The 15,128-nt window shown below is 47.3% G+C and overlaps 2 protein-coding genes across 8 annotated transcripts in view; one reads left to right on the top strand and one right to left on the bottom strand.

Annotated features, from left to right (window-relative positions):
- FRMD6 (FERM domain containing 6) overlaps positions 1-15,128 on the top strand; it is a 727,784-nt gene that overhangs the window by 195,662 nt on the left and 516,994 nt on the right. The gene's annotated exons all lie outside the window — the stretch shown is intronic.
- The window catches only part of TRIM9 (tripartite motif containing 9), a 131,053-nt gene that overhangs the window by 12,596 nt on the left and 103,329 nt on the right, over positions 1-15,128 (bottom strand). For 2 of the 7 annotated variants that reach the window (XM_050954656.1, XM_050954659.1), the window contains exons 6-8: positions 14,604-14,761; positions 7,164-7,302; positions 241-429 (exon numbers count right to left, since the gene is read on the bottom strand). In XM_050954656.1, coding sequence (XP_050810613.1) covers positions 241-429; positions 7,164-7,302; positions 14,604-14,761 — 486 coding nt within the window. The remainder of the gene's footprint in view (positions 1-240; positions 430-7,163; positions 7,303-14,603; positions 14,762-15,128) is intronic. The other 5 variants (XM_050954657.1, XM_050954660.1, XM_050954661.1 and 2 more) reach the window with 3 other exon arrangements.

Here is a 15,128-nt window from a genome sequence, read left to right as displayed (position 1 = left end):
GACCCGGGGCTTGCTAATCAATGCCGTTAAATGACAGCGACAATGGTATTGTTGTTACATACACCACAAAGCTACATCATCCAAACTCCCTTCACTTCGGGAGCAGGCCACTGACAAACAGATCAACTTATCCCCCTGGCATATGAATGTCATGGGAAAAAAACAAAACAAAACAAACAAATACTTCGGAGATGCCCAAAAGCACAGATCAAGAGGAAATGCCAGACGTGCTCGGCTCACCGGCTGAATTCAGAGACTGCAAAGAAGAATGCAAGCTCAGCGGGTGGGACGAGGATCTTAGCTCAAAGTAGGATCTCCCCGAGAAGCTGGGTTGTAGATTAAGTGTGGAGGAGAAAGGACTCATTCTACGGAGCTGAAATCTCTCCAAAGGCACTGGAAAAGGGAGGGTCTGTTCTTCTGACTCTGTGTCTAAACGTAAGATCAATGCAAACCCCACGTCAGAAATCTGTGGGCTGACTTCAAACCATTATCGGAGCTGAGCCCCCGGTGCAGAACGCAGACACTTTAACATGCATAGGCTGTGCTGCAGCGTGTGTGCTGAGCAGGAGGACACAGGAAGTTCTGGAGCACAGATACCACTCAGTAATACCGTAGCATTGATGCTGTAAGCAGTAAACATATTTGGGTCTTCAAAAACATCCCTGTGGAGCTGAAAACAAATCTGATCAGCTTTTCTTAGGCTAAATCCTATTTTTAGCAAATTCTGGAAGGCATTACAGTAATGTATCCCACCGAGGGAGATGCAGTCTTACCATACCCAAGTCCCAGCAGAAGTATTTTACACGCTATCATATACTCTCTTGTCCATTATACTCGCCAGAGGAAAGGGCAGGCTATGGAGGTTTTGTGTGGGGCTGGTAACCTGTCAATGCAGTTTTGCGAGGCTGATCTAAACTGTGTTACTAAAAGGACCCTCAAAAACCCACCTCACCCAAAGGTGGTACAGGATGGTGTGTTTAACATCAGAAGGGCCATACTGGGTCAGACCAAAGGTCCATCTAGCCCAGTATCCGGTCTTCTGACAGGGACCAATGCCAGGTGTTTCAGAGGGAATGAATGGAACAGGCAATCATCGAGTGACCCATCCCCTGTTGTCCACTCCCAGCTTCCTATCTTGGCTAATGGTCATTGTTGGATCTACCTTCCATCAACTTATCTAGTTCTTTTCTGAACCCCACTATGGATTTGGTTTTTCCTAACATCCCCCGGCAATGAGTTCCACAGGTTAAGAGTTTCTGGATAATTCTTTACATCTGTCAAAACACACCTGAGCCTCCCAATAGGAGTTTCGGTAGGAGTTAACCCTGTGATCTGAGGGCCTGATTGAACGGTCACTGGAGCTGCTGGGAGTCCTCTCATTCACTTCAATGGGCAGCGGATCTGTCTCAGAGTGACTGTCAGCTACCACGCTGTATAGGTGAGATTTCATTGTCCCACCACGGCAATGCAGGTCCTTTGTGACCACCCTACTCCCAAAGTGCATTGTCATTATCCTGAGGCCTGCCCCAACAGCCTTTCCGCCCATCATAGGCAGGCAGCTGTGAGCAGAAGCTCTTGATGAAGCTGTGAGCATCCCTTGTCTGGTGATTCTGAAGGCTTGCGACACCCATGGGAAACCTAAGCTCCAACCCTTCTGCTAGTTTGCTAATCTTTCAGAGGACTTCACGACAACCTGTTCCACCAGAATGGGCTCCAGCATTCAGAGCCAGCATACAGCAGCCTGTCCTAGCACAAAGCCTGACATGGTAACTGGTTCTTACGATGGGCCCTGGATACAGCTCCTGCTTAGTCTAAATTCTTTGGAATCCAAAAGCGCTTGGTCGAATGAGAAAAACGAGCTGATAGAAAAGGCAAAGGGAGGCTGGGCGATAGCGGGAGGGAAGGAGGAGATGAGATCTGAGCATAAGGGTCTGCAGCATGTACACCTGCCTTAAAGGGTACTTCAACTTTTGTGTCTGCCAACCCTACAATAGGGTAACAGATGTGAAGCTTTGGAGAAGGCTGCTGTGCTGTCGGAGACATTCCCTATCAGCATCCGTAACGACTCCTCTGGCACTCAGTGTCTGGATTAAACCCCGTTCTCACACTGAGTCATGCTGTCACACTTCTCTTAAGCCAGATCTCAGATCTCCATCCCCAGCAATACTGTTTCCTGCTGGGGAAGGCAGGTTGCCAGTCGTTCCTGTTGTGTTCTAATCCTCACCGTCTGCCCTGCTCAGTGAATCTGAGTTACCTCTTGCCCTGTCTGTCCTTTGCCCTCATGAAAAACAGCTGTTCGTGTGAGGGTCTGCTTTGGTCCTAATCCGATCTGAAGGTTTTACAGAGCAGTGCAGTAGAACCAGGCCGTTCTGTAAGACCTCTCTTGGAAGCCGGTTTCACTGGAGCTCTAAAACAGCTGTGAAATCACCTACTCTCGGCACCACAAAGTTAAGAAAAGACAGACCGAAAAATAAATCAGGGGGCTGAACCTGCTCCAAGGATCTCATCAGCAACCAATGATAGAATTGAGTCAGGCTAGTCCACATTTACAGTACCAATGCCCTGTAAACCTGCTAAGGGAGGGTCATATAAATTGTCACCCAAGAACAGACAGGAGTCACGTCTGCTTGGATTCCTCTCTCTAGGGCTACCCATACAATAACTTGCCACCAAGTTGGGGAGACGAAATGATAAGCTCTCATGCAGCCACAGATGTGTTCAGTTCCTTGCTAACAACAGCAAATGAAGGGGGAAGGATAGCTTAGTGGTTTGAGTATTGGCCTGCTAAACCCAGGGTTGTGAGTTCAATCCTTGAGGGGACCACCTAGGGGTCTGGGGCAAAAATCAGTACTTAGTCCTGCTAGTGAAGGCAGGGGGCTGGACTCAATGACCTTTCAAGGTCCCTTCCAGTTCTAGGAGATTGGTGTATAAAAAAACACAACAGCAGGCAAGCTGCTGCCATTTTTAGGTTGGATGGTTAAATACAGGGCATGTGGCTCTTCATCTCTGGGAAACAAAAAGGCTACTTGGAGAATGTTTTTGCTCATCTTGTAGGACTGTCTGCTTAAAATGGCTCTGTGCAGTTAACATCCTCATCCCCAGGAGTCCATCCAACCCCACTGCAGGCATCTAGCATGACCCTTAAAAGAGCAAATTGTGATCTCTTAAAATGGACAACAAAATTGCCCTTTAAGGCCACGTCCAGACTAGGTATTAAAATCGATTTTAGATACGCAACTTCAGCTATGGGAATAACGTAGCTGAAGTCGAATTTCTAAAGTCGAGGTACTCACCAGTCTGGACGGCGCGGCATCGATGTCCGCGGCTCTCCGTGTTGATTCCGGAACTCCGTTCGGGTTGATGGAGTTCCGGAATCGATGTAAGCGTGCTCGGGGATCGATACATCGCGTCCAGACTAGACGCGATATATCGATCCCCGAGCAATCGATTTTAACCCGCCGATGCCGCGGGTTAGTCTGGACGTGCGCTAAGACAACCGAGAGTATGTTTATCAGCATTGTCTGTCTGTCAGATTTATGAGGTCCCTACTACCTTGGGAATCTACTGCCTGGGAACGGTCCCATTGGCTTCGAGGAGCATTCTCATGCCTGGGCTGAAGTACCGAGCTGGATCTATGTCTACAGATGCCATGATGCTTGAGCTCATTACCCTTGCCCTATTCGTAGACACTTAAATCACTGAGGAACCTGCCTTGAAACTCAACATTTTTATTTTACAAAACACTCCCTGCCAAACTCTTGCAGCATGGACCATCCTATTCTTCATGCAGGGTGAAAGTGCCCGAAGAGATACTAGCACATTGCTACTTCCTCCGCCCCGCGGCGAGGTTTCCCCAGATCGTCCCCTCTGAGCCTCCTGCCCCACTTGCTCCTCGCTCTGTCTCCCTACTTAAGAGAGAAAATGTATTTTACTGCTCCTGTGGTTGTACTGCAGGCAGTGGTGGGGGCACAGCACATGAAGCCCCATGGTTCCCTAGGGTCTATTTCAATGTGCACTGAAGTCAACAGAATGACTCCCCTTGACTTCGGTGGATTTTGGATCAGGGTCTATATGCCAGAGCTGGAAATCAGTAATTAAACAAATGAACCAGACCTCGAAATGCCTTCAGCTAAGCAGTTAGTAACGAGTTACTAACAAGAGATTAACAACGGTAACAACAGCACGGCCATGTTCTGAATGATCTTCTTCTCTTTGCTCCTTCCTCTTCTTTTCTTCTCACTTCCCTTCCTACTAAAACTCCCCACAGTATTTTACGGAGCAGAGTGGAAGGATAAAGTACTCTGCTAAACTCAGTTCATGCAAATCTGCACTCAGAAGCCCAATTCTGCGGCACAGGCCAGAAATAATACCCCAAGCCAATTGTCAGTGCAGCAGGGGTCTGTTTAATGACTCTCTCAGATACTCTTAAGCCAAATACAGGCATAATTTATTTCTCTGTTTTGGGCCCAAAGAACGTTGAATGCCTCCGGGAGGAGAAAATGCTTTGGGACACATTTAGCTCTTTTTCTTTTTCACTGGAATAACAAAAAAGGAGCCATTCAGTAAAAAGACTTCGGTGAACAAAAGATCGGTTTCTGAAAGCCTGTCTCCTGGCAAATGCAGGAAAGAGAGCTCCAAGCACGACGCCATTGCGCTGGGACCATCAACAGAATCCTTCTGAAGGGCTCCTTTGTTATGTGGGGCCTGCGCTAGGTGGACAGGTGAGGACTTTGGATACAACAATGCAAATATCCACCCAGAGGAAACCTGAGTGGTGAGCCTGTGCCAAATATTCCTTTTTTCAGGGCTTTGGGGGACTTTTTTTGAAGGACTCTGGTCCCCTGGAAGGGCTGAACGTTTTAAAGTGGCTTGGCCAGAGGAGGCTGCCAATCATTGTGGGGAAACTGAAGCAGACGTGCCGTCATATCAGGTGTAGCCAATGACACACCTCACTCCCATGGCCTCTGGCACAGGGGGTGTGATGTGGGGAGACGGAGGCGGAAGTTGTATGGCTCTAAAAGCACCATGAGATCACAATCTGGCTCAGCGCCTTCAGCTCATGAGGTATCTCCCAGAACACTGCCCCAGCTGTGCCATTCGAGTAGGGAAGGGTACAGCTCCATTTCAGGATACAGGCAATTAGACCCTCACACCCTGCTGTGGTTAACAGGAATCGAGGACCTTCTAGTACAAGTGCTGAAGAAATGCTCCTTGCGCCAGATCTGTGGTTTGGCCGAGCTCTACTCATGTAGGAGCCAAGGGGTGTGGATTTATATAATCCTCAGGGAAGTCAAGGGCCAATCTGAACCCTTATGTAAAAATTAAAGCAGCCCCAGTGCTGCTCTCACTTACACTGACTGGTGATGACCTCCTAATGTCTGTGACGCTGCTGGGGAGTGCAAGACATTATGGTACTCTGGCCACACCCCTGCCTGTCCCTGTGGTGGTGGGGGTTGGGACTGGTTGGTGTTGCATTGCCATAGCAGCTCTAAGGCAGCTGGGGGTCCCTCCACGCTTGAAAACTCTGCTTAGCCCCACTCTCCAGCTCTCCCTTTGGCAGCAGAAGCGGTGCTGAAGAGCTTTGGCGAGGGCCCTAAATGTTCCGACTCCTTTGGAGATGGTTTGTCATTCTGTACATCCTGTGAGCTCCTGGAGGATTACAGCTCTTTTCATGGGCCCCACATCGGTCCGCGCCAACACGTACAGAACTCACATGGACGCCATGTAAGTGTCGGAGGCCAAAATATGGCCCCTGATTTGTAATGAAAAGGCTTGCTTCTCCGGTAGCTCAGAGGAGGAAGAGCAGCTCTTGCTCCAGCTTCTCTCTGCTCTGTCTTCCGAGACATGTCACTACACTTCATCCGTCTGTATTGCCGCCATACTCAACAAAGGGAAGCATCATGGCTTCCTTCTGAACAATAGGCGTCATCTCCTGACGCATGACAAGTCAGAGATGTAAAAATGGCTACATCCGAAGCTGCCCCTACGCGTCCCTGCTGAGGTTTCTGATCACAACACCTTTTTCCTCGGCAACACTCAAAAGCCACAGCTCCTGCGTACGGACAAGCTGTGTTTAAACTGCCTTATGCACCATCAACAGAAAGACTAGTTACGTTCTGGTTCCAGTATCTCTAGCGCTGATGATAACTGCATGAAGCGGAAGGCGCACGGCTTGGTTTTCTAGAGCCAGGCTAAGCTTGTGGTGCTGGTGGTTAGAGACACCTGGATTTGGCTTGAAAAATGGAGCGATGTGGGTCTGGAAATGATGGAAAGGGAATACCAGTAGGTGTGGAGAACTACATAAAAAGGGTTGCTTTCCCCCTAATAACTATATTTTAGAGGACTGCCGATGTGCTGGCACTGAGCTGACAGCCTTTATCATGAGATTATTACCTGCTGTTTCTAACTCCCAAGTCATTCTTCTAAACTAGCCGTCCGACTCCCGACCTGAATGTCAAAATCAAGCCTACCTTCCAAGATGGATAAATTGCCTGGTGTGTATTTAAAGGCAGGAAGAGAAAGGTTTCCCTCTGGTTGAACAGCAGCATTTAATATTCTAACCGAGGCACCTGAAGGAGGTGGATGTAATCAGCTTTGTACATGGAATTGGTGCGGCTTTGCTGTTATATAAAAAGAACCCCAGATGGTCCCCCAGTCTTTCTCATCCTTACAGTACACCACAGAGTGCGTAACTAAACACCATACGTTACAATCATAGCGCAATCACGCATGGGTGCTTGGTTTCTCTGGAATTTTTTTTTTAATTTAAAGGGAATTAAAGACATTCGAGTTTCATTTTGGAATAATACAACTCCATCCAAGGTGCGAACCTGCCGTCATTCAAATCCTAAATGCTTTTCTCTGAGCGAGTGCCTGTCATCACATCACCAGCTCTCCTCCCAAGAGAACGCTGTAATTCACTAAAATATTCAGCGAAGGGAAGGCCTAGAGGACAATTGCTGACATTGCTCTGGCCTGCTGACTTATAACCTTTACTCTTCCCATCACAGTCACTTTTTTGCAATGTTTGGCTTTTTAAATCTGGAGCCGTGGAGTTACTCCTTGCATCGCAATGCTAAGTGATGTGGATTTTTCAGACTCTATGTGTGGGCAGCACTGGCTCTGGTGTATCATTTCACAATGACATTGCTCAAACGTCTTACCCTCAGACGTCTGTAGGACCAGGGTCTTGCTGTACTGGCTGACTCCTGTTTTGTTGAAGGCTTTGACGCGAGCACTGTACGTGCTGTTGAAGTGCAGACCGTCCACAGTGCACATCGTCTCTTTCCCAACGTACACTTCCTAGTTAGCAAACAAAGAACTGCATTAGGATCTGAAGCACAGTGCAGATTTCCTTTGCTGTACAGCGTTTCCACAGCTTGCTCAAACACAGACATGCAAGTAATGCACCTTTTGGTCTCTCTACACTGTCTGCCACAGGGCAGGAGATGGATGAGATTCACCAGTGCTGGATAGCACTAAATCATATGCTTGGGTCAAGATAAAATGATCCTATGTCTTGACACTGGAGCTCTGACAAACCTACCGGGTAAAACCAGTTGCTATAGAGTAAGGCTATTTCTGTTCATGTTGGACCAAATCCTGAAATCCTTCCTCAAGCAAAACTCCCAGAGAAGTCCAGGTGAGTTTTGCCTGAGTGAAGAAAGAAGTCCTGTAATCAGAAACTTGCACCTAGACTCTACTTTCTTGTAAGCCCACGTGGCAGGATCAACGCTTTACTGAATATATATAAGAATGGCCATACTGGGCCAGAACAAAGGTCCATCTAGCCCATTATCCTGTCTTCCAACCGTGGCCAATGTCAGGTGCCCCAGAGGGAATGAACAGAACAGGTAATCATCAAGTGATCCATCTCGTATCACCCATACCCAGCTTCTGGCAAACAGAAGCTACTGAAAGACAGGATTATTCCACAGATCCATGGCCAATTCACCAGTGTGTTATTTTGACGTCAATTGTACAGAGTTATGATGGCCTAATGCTGGAGCAACCAGCAATTAATCAGGCCCACAGACTACTAAATCCTCGAACACCTCAGTCACAGTATTTGCTTTTAATTAGAGGGGATGTGATTTAAGCTCCTGGTTGCTTTCATTTGCGTTGCTGGGGAAGGGTTTTCTCTTGGTTTTCTTGGGAAATATCCTTCACTCTCTCCTTTCTTCCAGAAACCCTTTGTGTCTCTCTGCTGGGAGTATAGACTGGAGTAGTGTGCATTTGTTTAAACAGTCTCTGCTTAAATATAGACATCTTGTTTTCAGGATACTGCATATTTCTCCAGGCCTGAGCCATGAGACTCCTTTGGGAAAAGTTCCATGGATAAAAAACACAGAATTCTGCTCTGTATCTTTTCCCTCAAGCTTGAGTAGATGAACTAAATTAGGCACCATTGCCGCTAGATATGTAAATGGCAGCTCTTCTCTGGTAACGTTACCTGTCAGCACTCAGTCGTTAGCAGTGCAATTTGAGCTCTGAGCTCAATTTACTGAACAAATGCAATAAAAAGGAAAATACACCTGGCACTGGGTTACAGAAACTGCTTCCTAGCTGTGTTCTCATGTAAGAGCTCTTACAGAAACACAGGGTTTATCACTGCCTCAATTAACACACTGGGTTCCCACTTTATCATCTTATCACTGTCCAACAGGACCCTCATTTGATTTGATGATTATAAAACGAATTGCCACTGGACAGCTTAATCACTTTGAGTGCCCTGGCATATGGGTCAGCCCCAAACATAAACACTTCTGCTCACTTTTACATCAGTTTGTTCTTGGACTTTTTTAATGATTTCATACAATCTGGCAGTTTGGATTTAATGCACCATCTAACGTAATGATTGGTACATTAGAGAAAAGCCACACCCTGAACTTTCAGGGGAGAGGGCCAAATCCCTGGATTCAAACTCTTCCCTTCTGGCCCGGGTCCAACTCAGAACAACTCCGGAGGTGCACAGCTTTTGGTTTCCATTTGGATAAGGCCAATCTCATCCATTACACTGGAGCCAAAATCTCTAAACTCACCATTCCCATCTCCCTTCCCCATGGCCTCTCCAAAATAACACCACCTAGTGATACTCTCCCACATCACAGAGATGTTCATGAGAGTTAAATCATTAGTGAGTTCCAAGTGCTTTGAAACCCCGAGAGAAAAGCAGAATATTATTCGCTGCAGCACATGAACAGGTAAGATCAGTTTTTGGCAGACTCTGACAAGCTCCATGGACAGAGAGCTTGGCTATACATTGATCTGCACTTCTGCGTACATGGCAATGGCTGAGATGCTGGCGTGAGGCAAATTAGCAGCTGCATCTCCGAGCACAAGTGGATAACGCAGCAGATCTTGTTGGGCATGTCAGGAGCAAAGCTTTAGGGACTCAGGCAAACCCATTATTCTTTATTGTTGCAATTGCGGTTGAAAACCCAGACTTGCTCTGAGCAGGAGTAATAATCGCTTGAGACAGTCCAGATTGCCAAGCCATTTGTCAAATAAACTATGTGATGAGATTTAAATTTTGTATAGTAAATGGCTTCTGAAGACGTGACCCCAGGTTTGGAATCCCCTTAGTGATTTGATTGGCCTTGAGGCTTTTCTTCTGGATAATCTCCACTGTTATCTGAAAGATCCTACGACTTAATAATCAGCTGTGCCAGAGGGGAGGCAAAGCTGACTCTAAACCATCTTTCTGCCTCTGACTACCCTGAGTCAAAGCCACCCCCGGCCCAAGTTAGAGCAGCCTCAGGAGTGCTCTAATCTCCATCAGCTGGAGCAGTCTTTCATGATGACATCAAGCTGGGAGGGGTTGCAAGCACTTTAGAGGACAAGTTCAAAATTCAAGATGACCTTGACAAAATGGAGAACTGGTCTGAATTCGACAAGATGGAATTCAATAGAGACAAGTGCAAAGTACTTCATTCAGGAAGGAAAAACCAAATGCACAACTACAAAATGGGGAATAACTGTCTAGGGGGTAGTACTGCTGGGGAGGATCTGGGGTGATAGTGGATCACAAGCTGAATATGAGTCAGCATGTGATGCAGTTGCAAAAAAGACTAGTATCATTCTGAGGTGTATTAACAGGAGTGATGTATGTAAAACACAGGCGGGAACTGTCTCACTCTGCACTGGTGAGCCCCAGCTGCAGTACTGCGTCCAATCCTGGACACCGCCACAGAGGAAGGATGTGGACAAATAGGAGAGAGTCTAGAGGAGAGCAACAAAAATGATAAAGGTTTAGAACACCTGACCTGTGAGGAAAGGTTAAAAAAATGGGGCCTGTTTAGTCCTGAGAAAAGAAGACTGACGGGGAACCTGATAACAGACTTCCAATATGCTGACTGTCATAAAGAGGATGGTGATCAATTGTTCTCCACGTCCACTGAAGGCAGGGGCGGCTCTAGACATTTCGCTGCCCCAAGCAGGGAGGCATGCCTGCGGGAGGTCCACCGGAGCCGCCTGCCGCCCTCCTGGCGACCGGCAGAGCGCCCCCCGTGGCATGCCACCTCAAGCATGCGCTTGACGTGCTGGGGTCTGGAGCCGCTCCTGACTGAAGGCGGGATAAGACGTCATGGGCTTAATCCGCAGCAAGGGAGATCTAAGTTAGATATTAGGAAAAACTTTCTAACTGTCAGGGCTGTTAAGCTCTGGAACAGGCTTCCAACAGAGATCATGGAGTCCCCATCACTGAAAACTTTTAAGAACAGGTTGGACAAACCCCTGTCAGGGATGGTCTAGGTCTACTTGGTCCTTCCACTGTGCAGGGAGCTGGACTTGATGCCTTCTCGAGGACCCTTCCAGCCCTACATTTCTATGATCCATTCTGCCGGCCCCAGATCACCAGACTACCTCTTGCTGTGGCTGTGCCCTCTCCTAGCCTGGACACCTATCTATGTGGAAGGAGAGATGTGTGGGTGGCCAGAGCCAGGTACACCGGCTTTATGCTACTCGGGATTCTGCTACAACAGGGGACTCGTGCGCTGCCCCTTTTGAGTAGCTTTACGTTACCTGTTCTGCAACTGAGCAGTGCAAAGGGGACTCAGCCAGGGCGAGGATCTGGCCATGGTCATACACAGTAACATCAGGGGCTCCACTCTGCATAGCTAGATCTGGCGCATAACAACGTAAGCACAAAGTAAGGGGGGATGAGCAGGACAGGTCACTCAGGGAAACCAGATCTTCCAGTAATGAATGCTACAGCACAGCTCCCAATTACACCTGCCTGGTGACAGGAGAAAGGCCTAAGTGGGGGTTGTGTAGCTAAGCACCCCCTTAGCACAACTGGGATCATGGCTAGTGATCATCCAGTCTTCATCCTTCCTCGCCTTGTGCAATGGTGAGCAAGGGCACAGCCATGTGAGGGATGTACTATCGCCCGTGCCTGGCGGGTATCATTGCAGGTGGTTTCACCCATGCTGGAGCACTGCAGTTCCTTGCAAGGACCTGCAGGCTCCATCCCTATTGGATGAGATGAGCTGGTTTTAAAGCACTAGGTCGCTATGTGGCCGTGTTCTGCGTCTGGGACCCGGCATGGCACATGGATCCTGGGATCACGGGCGCATTATGCAGGTGACCCTCTCAGCACTAGGAGAAAGGCGGTAGGGAGCTTGGGGCAGCTCGGCATGCAGAGACCCTGTCTGATTCTGGAATGGTAGGGACTGGGAGGCAGCCATGCCCAGTCCTGCTTGACTGGAAGGAACAGGCAAGTTTGACAGTGAGGCAGCTAAAGTGAAAAACTTGGTGGTCTTGAGGCTTTGGGAGTCCTCTAGACAGGACACTGAATGGCTGAGTTTAATTGTCCTCCAGTCACATTGTGAATACATTTACTCCTGAGGGCATTCTGTGCCAAAAAATTACAAATTCTGCACCAAAAAATTGAAAATTCCATGCCAAAAATCGAAAATTCTGCAGCAAAAATTTAAAAATTCTGCACACAATATTTTAAAATTCTGCAAGTTTTATTGGTCAATAAATAAATGCAGAGGCTCCAGCATGGCAATGGGGAGCACAGGTCACTGGCTGCATTGAGGTGGGAGATCACTCTGAAGCCCCCACCTCCCCGAAGCCATGGACTCAGTGGTGAGGCTGCACCTGACCCTGACACAGCAGGGCCTGGGCCTGCCCAAGAAATACCCTGGGGTCCTGCCTCTCTGCACTAGGTGCACCAGGTGTGGGGCAGGCAGGCTCAACTAGGCAGGATCCAAGTGTGGAGGGGATCAGTGTGGGGTGATCCCGGTGTGGGCTGAGAGGATTCTATGTGGGACAAACTGGTTGCAGGCAGCTCATGGGAGGTGGTGTCTAGGTGTGTGGGGGATCTGGATGCACACAGGCTCGAGGGGGCGGGGGTTGTAGGCGCCGGGGCAATGGGACTCTATAGGGGCTTTCTCCCTTTAAACTCAATACATCCCCTCTGTCAACTACCCGGCTTCTGCTCTGGATCTCTCCTGGCTGCGTCATGCGCAGCGGGAGTTCAGGAAACACGGTGGGCTGCCCAGAATGGTGATGAATATGCTAGAGAATAATTATGAGCATGTCCGATCAGAGAAAAATCACATTTTAATTGTATAATTACAGCAATTTAAAAGTCCCCAAGCCTTAAATGCCTCCGATTGCCAGTAGTATAGCAAACCGCAATCCTCCATGGGAATTAGCAGCCTTTGCAAGAGATGTTTGGCAGCCTACTTTAAGCTATTCAAGAAAGTGCTTTAAAATGAGTTCTTTTCATTTCCAAAGCGTGCTGCTCATCAAGGCAAATATTATCAAACAATAAAAAAAACCTCTAACCTGCAGGCTTAGCTCAGCTGACTTCCCAAATACCATTATTTGAAGTTAGCAGGAAGGAAGGATGAAGAGTTTGGAGCAGGTCTCAATCACTCATTATAAGGGCTAGGCATAAGCATCACCTGATTCTGCAGCCATTACATGAGTAGGAGCTGCAGCCTTCAGCATTAAGTGAACTTCCATTCTCCTATCTGCCCCCAGTAAACAAACGGAACATGCACCTGGGGCCAAATTCTGCGCTCAATGACAATGGGAAATAAAGTGAGTCAGACTATCATGGGGAAGCCGTGTTAGTCTGTATTCACAAAAACAACATGGAGTCTGGTGGCACCTTAAAGATTAACAGATTTATTTGAGGATAAGTTTTCGTGGGTAAAAAACCTCACTTCTTCAGATGCAAGGGAGTCAGACTGATCAGCGTAACCAGGGGTAGGATTTTGTGAGTATTTGCAGTGCAAGTGCATTTGGAAGTGGATTTGAAAACAAGGGAAAAGCCTACCTGGAGTTTGGAAATATTTTTGTGTAGATGAAAAAGGCAGGAATACAAATTTATTTAAAAAAAAATTGGAGACCAATCCTTAGGTTCAGCCACCTCTGTGCTCCCCTGATCCCACGACTGGCTATTGGTCAGTTAGCCCCCTGTGTTACTTAAATTGTTCAGTCGCAGGAGGGATCCTTCCAAGTGAAGGAGAGAATTAGATATAATGTCTGAAATGAAAAGTGGAGAGAGAGAGAGTTTCTCCAAGAGGGAACCTGATGGACGTGGTCATGGCTAGAGACTCCAACAGCTTAACAGCCAAACAATGAAAGTTACCCAGGAAAGTAATTTCCGTGCAGAGTCCTGCTATCACCACTGTATCTTTGCAGGAGTGACTCTCATGTAGAATTGGTAGGTCCTGTGTAATAATCTATCCCCAGTCACAAAGCAACTGTACAGTGTCTTCCATCATTGCAAGCACTCTTTGGCTGATTGTTTCAACAATCTTTGAACTGGTGTCTACAGTCGATTGTTGTGAGACCACTTCCCACTACCAGGTTAGCAGCTGTGTTTTCAATCCACAGATTCACAGGCTTGTCAGGACAGAAAGGACTAGTCCCGCATCAAGTCCATCACAATAAGAATATTTCTTGGAATAAATATCAGACTGAAGCTGTTGACAAAAAGTGAAAGATTCAGTTCAAATTCGGGGGAAGCTTATACTCTATAGCATGGGTCGGCAACCTTTCAGATGTGATGTGCCGAGTCTTCATTTATTCACTCTAATCTAATCTAGTTTCGCCTGTCAATAATACATTTTAAGGTTTTTAGAAGACCTCTTTCTATAAGCCTATGATATATATGTATGTAAAGTAAATAAGGTTTTAAAAATGTTTAAGAAGCTTCATTTAAAATTAAATTAAAATGCAGAGCCCCCCAAGACCAGTGGCCAGGATCCTGGCAGTGTAAGTGCCGCTGAAAATCAGCTCGTGTGCCACCTTTGGCACGTGTGCCACAGGTTACCTACCCCTGCTGTATAGAAATAAACAACAAATGAACTCTTCTAAAAACAAGACAAAACCGGCCTGATTCCCCACTGTCTTGCACCTCGTGGAATCGTTTAAACCTGTGTAACCTGAGTGAAAACAGTACACAAGGCTTAAGATTTCTATGATTCTACAAGCCAGTGGCAGGCTCTCCAGCATAGTGTATCTCCGCTGAATGGAAGCCTGCTTTCTGTCTATCGGCAATGCTCCTGGGGGGGCTGGCATTGTCTTCCACCTAAGGCAAGGCATGTTTTATCAATGGAACAGGTGCTCTCAATACCTACCCTGAACTGACCACCATTCCCATCATCCAGCTCTAGAATATATCCTTCCACCTGCACGGTCGACAAAGGGGGCTGCTTCCAGGACAATGTGGCGCTGTTGTTGTGGGTGCAACATTCTTCTAGTTGTAGGATCGGGGGTGCCGGCACTGGAGAGGAAGCTAAACAAAAATTAGTGTAAACCTGGCTTCTATGACCACAGTGGACATCAGGTGTAGCAAGTGCATTCAAATTGCTGAGAGGCACGTAAACGCATGCACATTTTCTCCAATATATGGAGGCCATGTTTATAACCTTGTTACCCAGATGGCATTTCATGCTGGACTGAAGGTAAAATCTCACTGTACTGAGGCAGAGAGGAACAAGAAGGGACTGTTTTCTCAACTTACTTACCATCAGAAGCTTTGCAGAATTTGGGTTTTTATCAGAAATTTTACTGGGGCTACTTCATTTTCTCTTACATTTTCTTTCAAATAAATTTTGGATGAGCATGAAATCATAGCACCATGCCCCCACTTGTGAAAGTAA

Source organism: Gopherus flavomarginatus, chromosome 5 (genome assembly GCF_025201925.1).
Source record: "Gopherus flavomarginatus isolate rGopFla2 chromosome 5, rGopFla2.mat.asm, whole genome shotgun sequence".
Taxonomy (NCBI): Eukaryota; Metazoa; Chordata; order Testudines; family Testudinidae; genus Gopherus; species Gopherus flavomarginatus.
The sequence above is the reverse complement of the archived record's forward strand: the minus strand, read 5'-3'. Positions and strand labels throughout refer to the sequence as shown.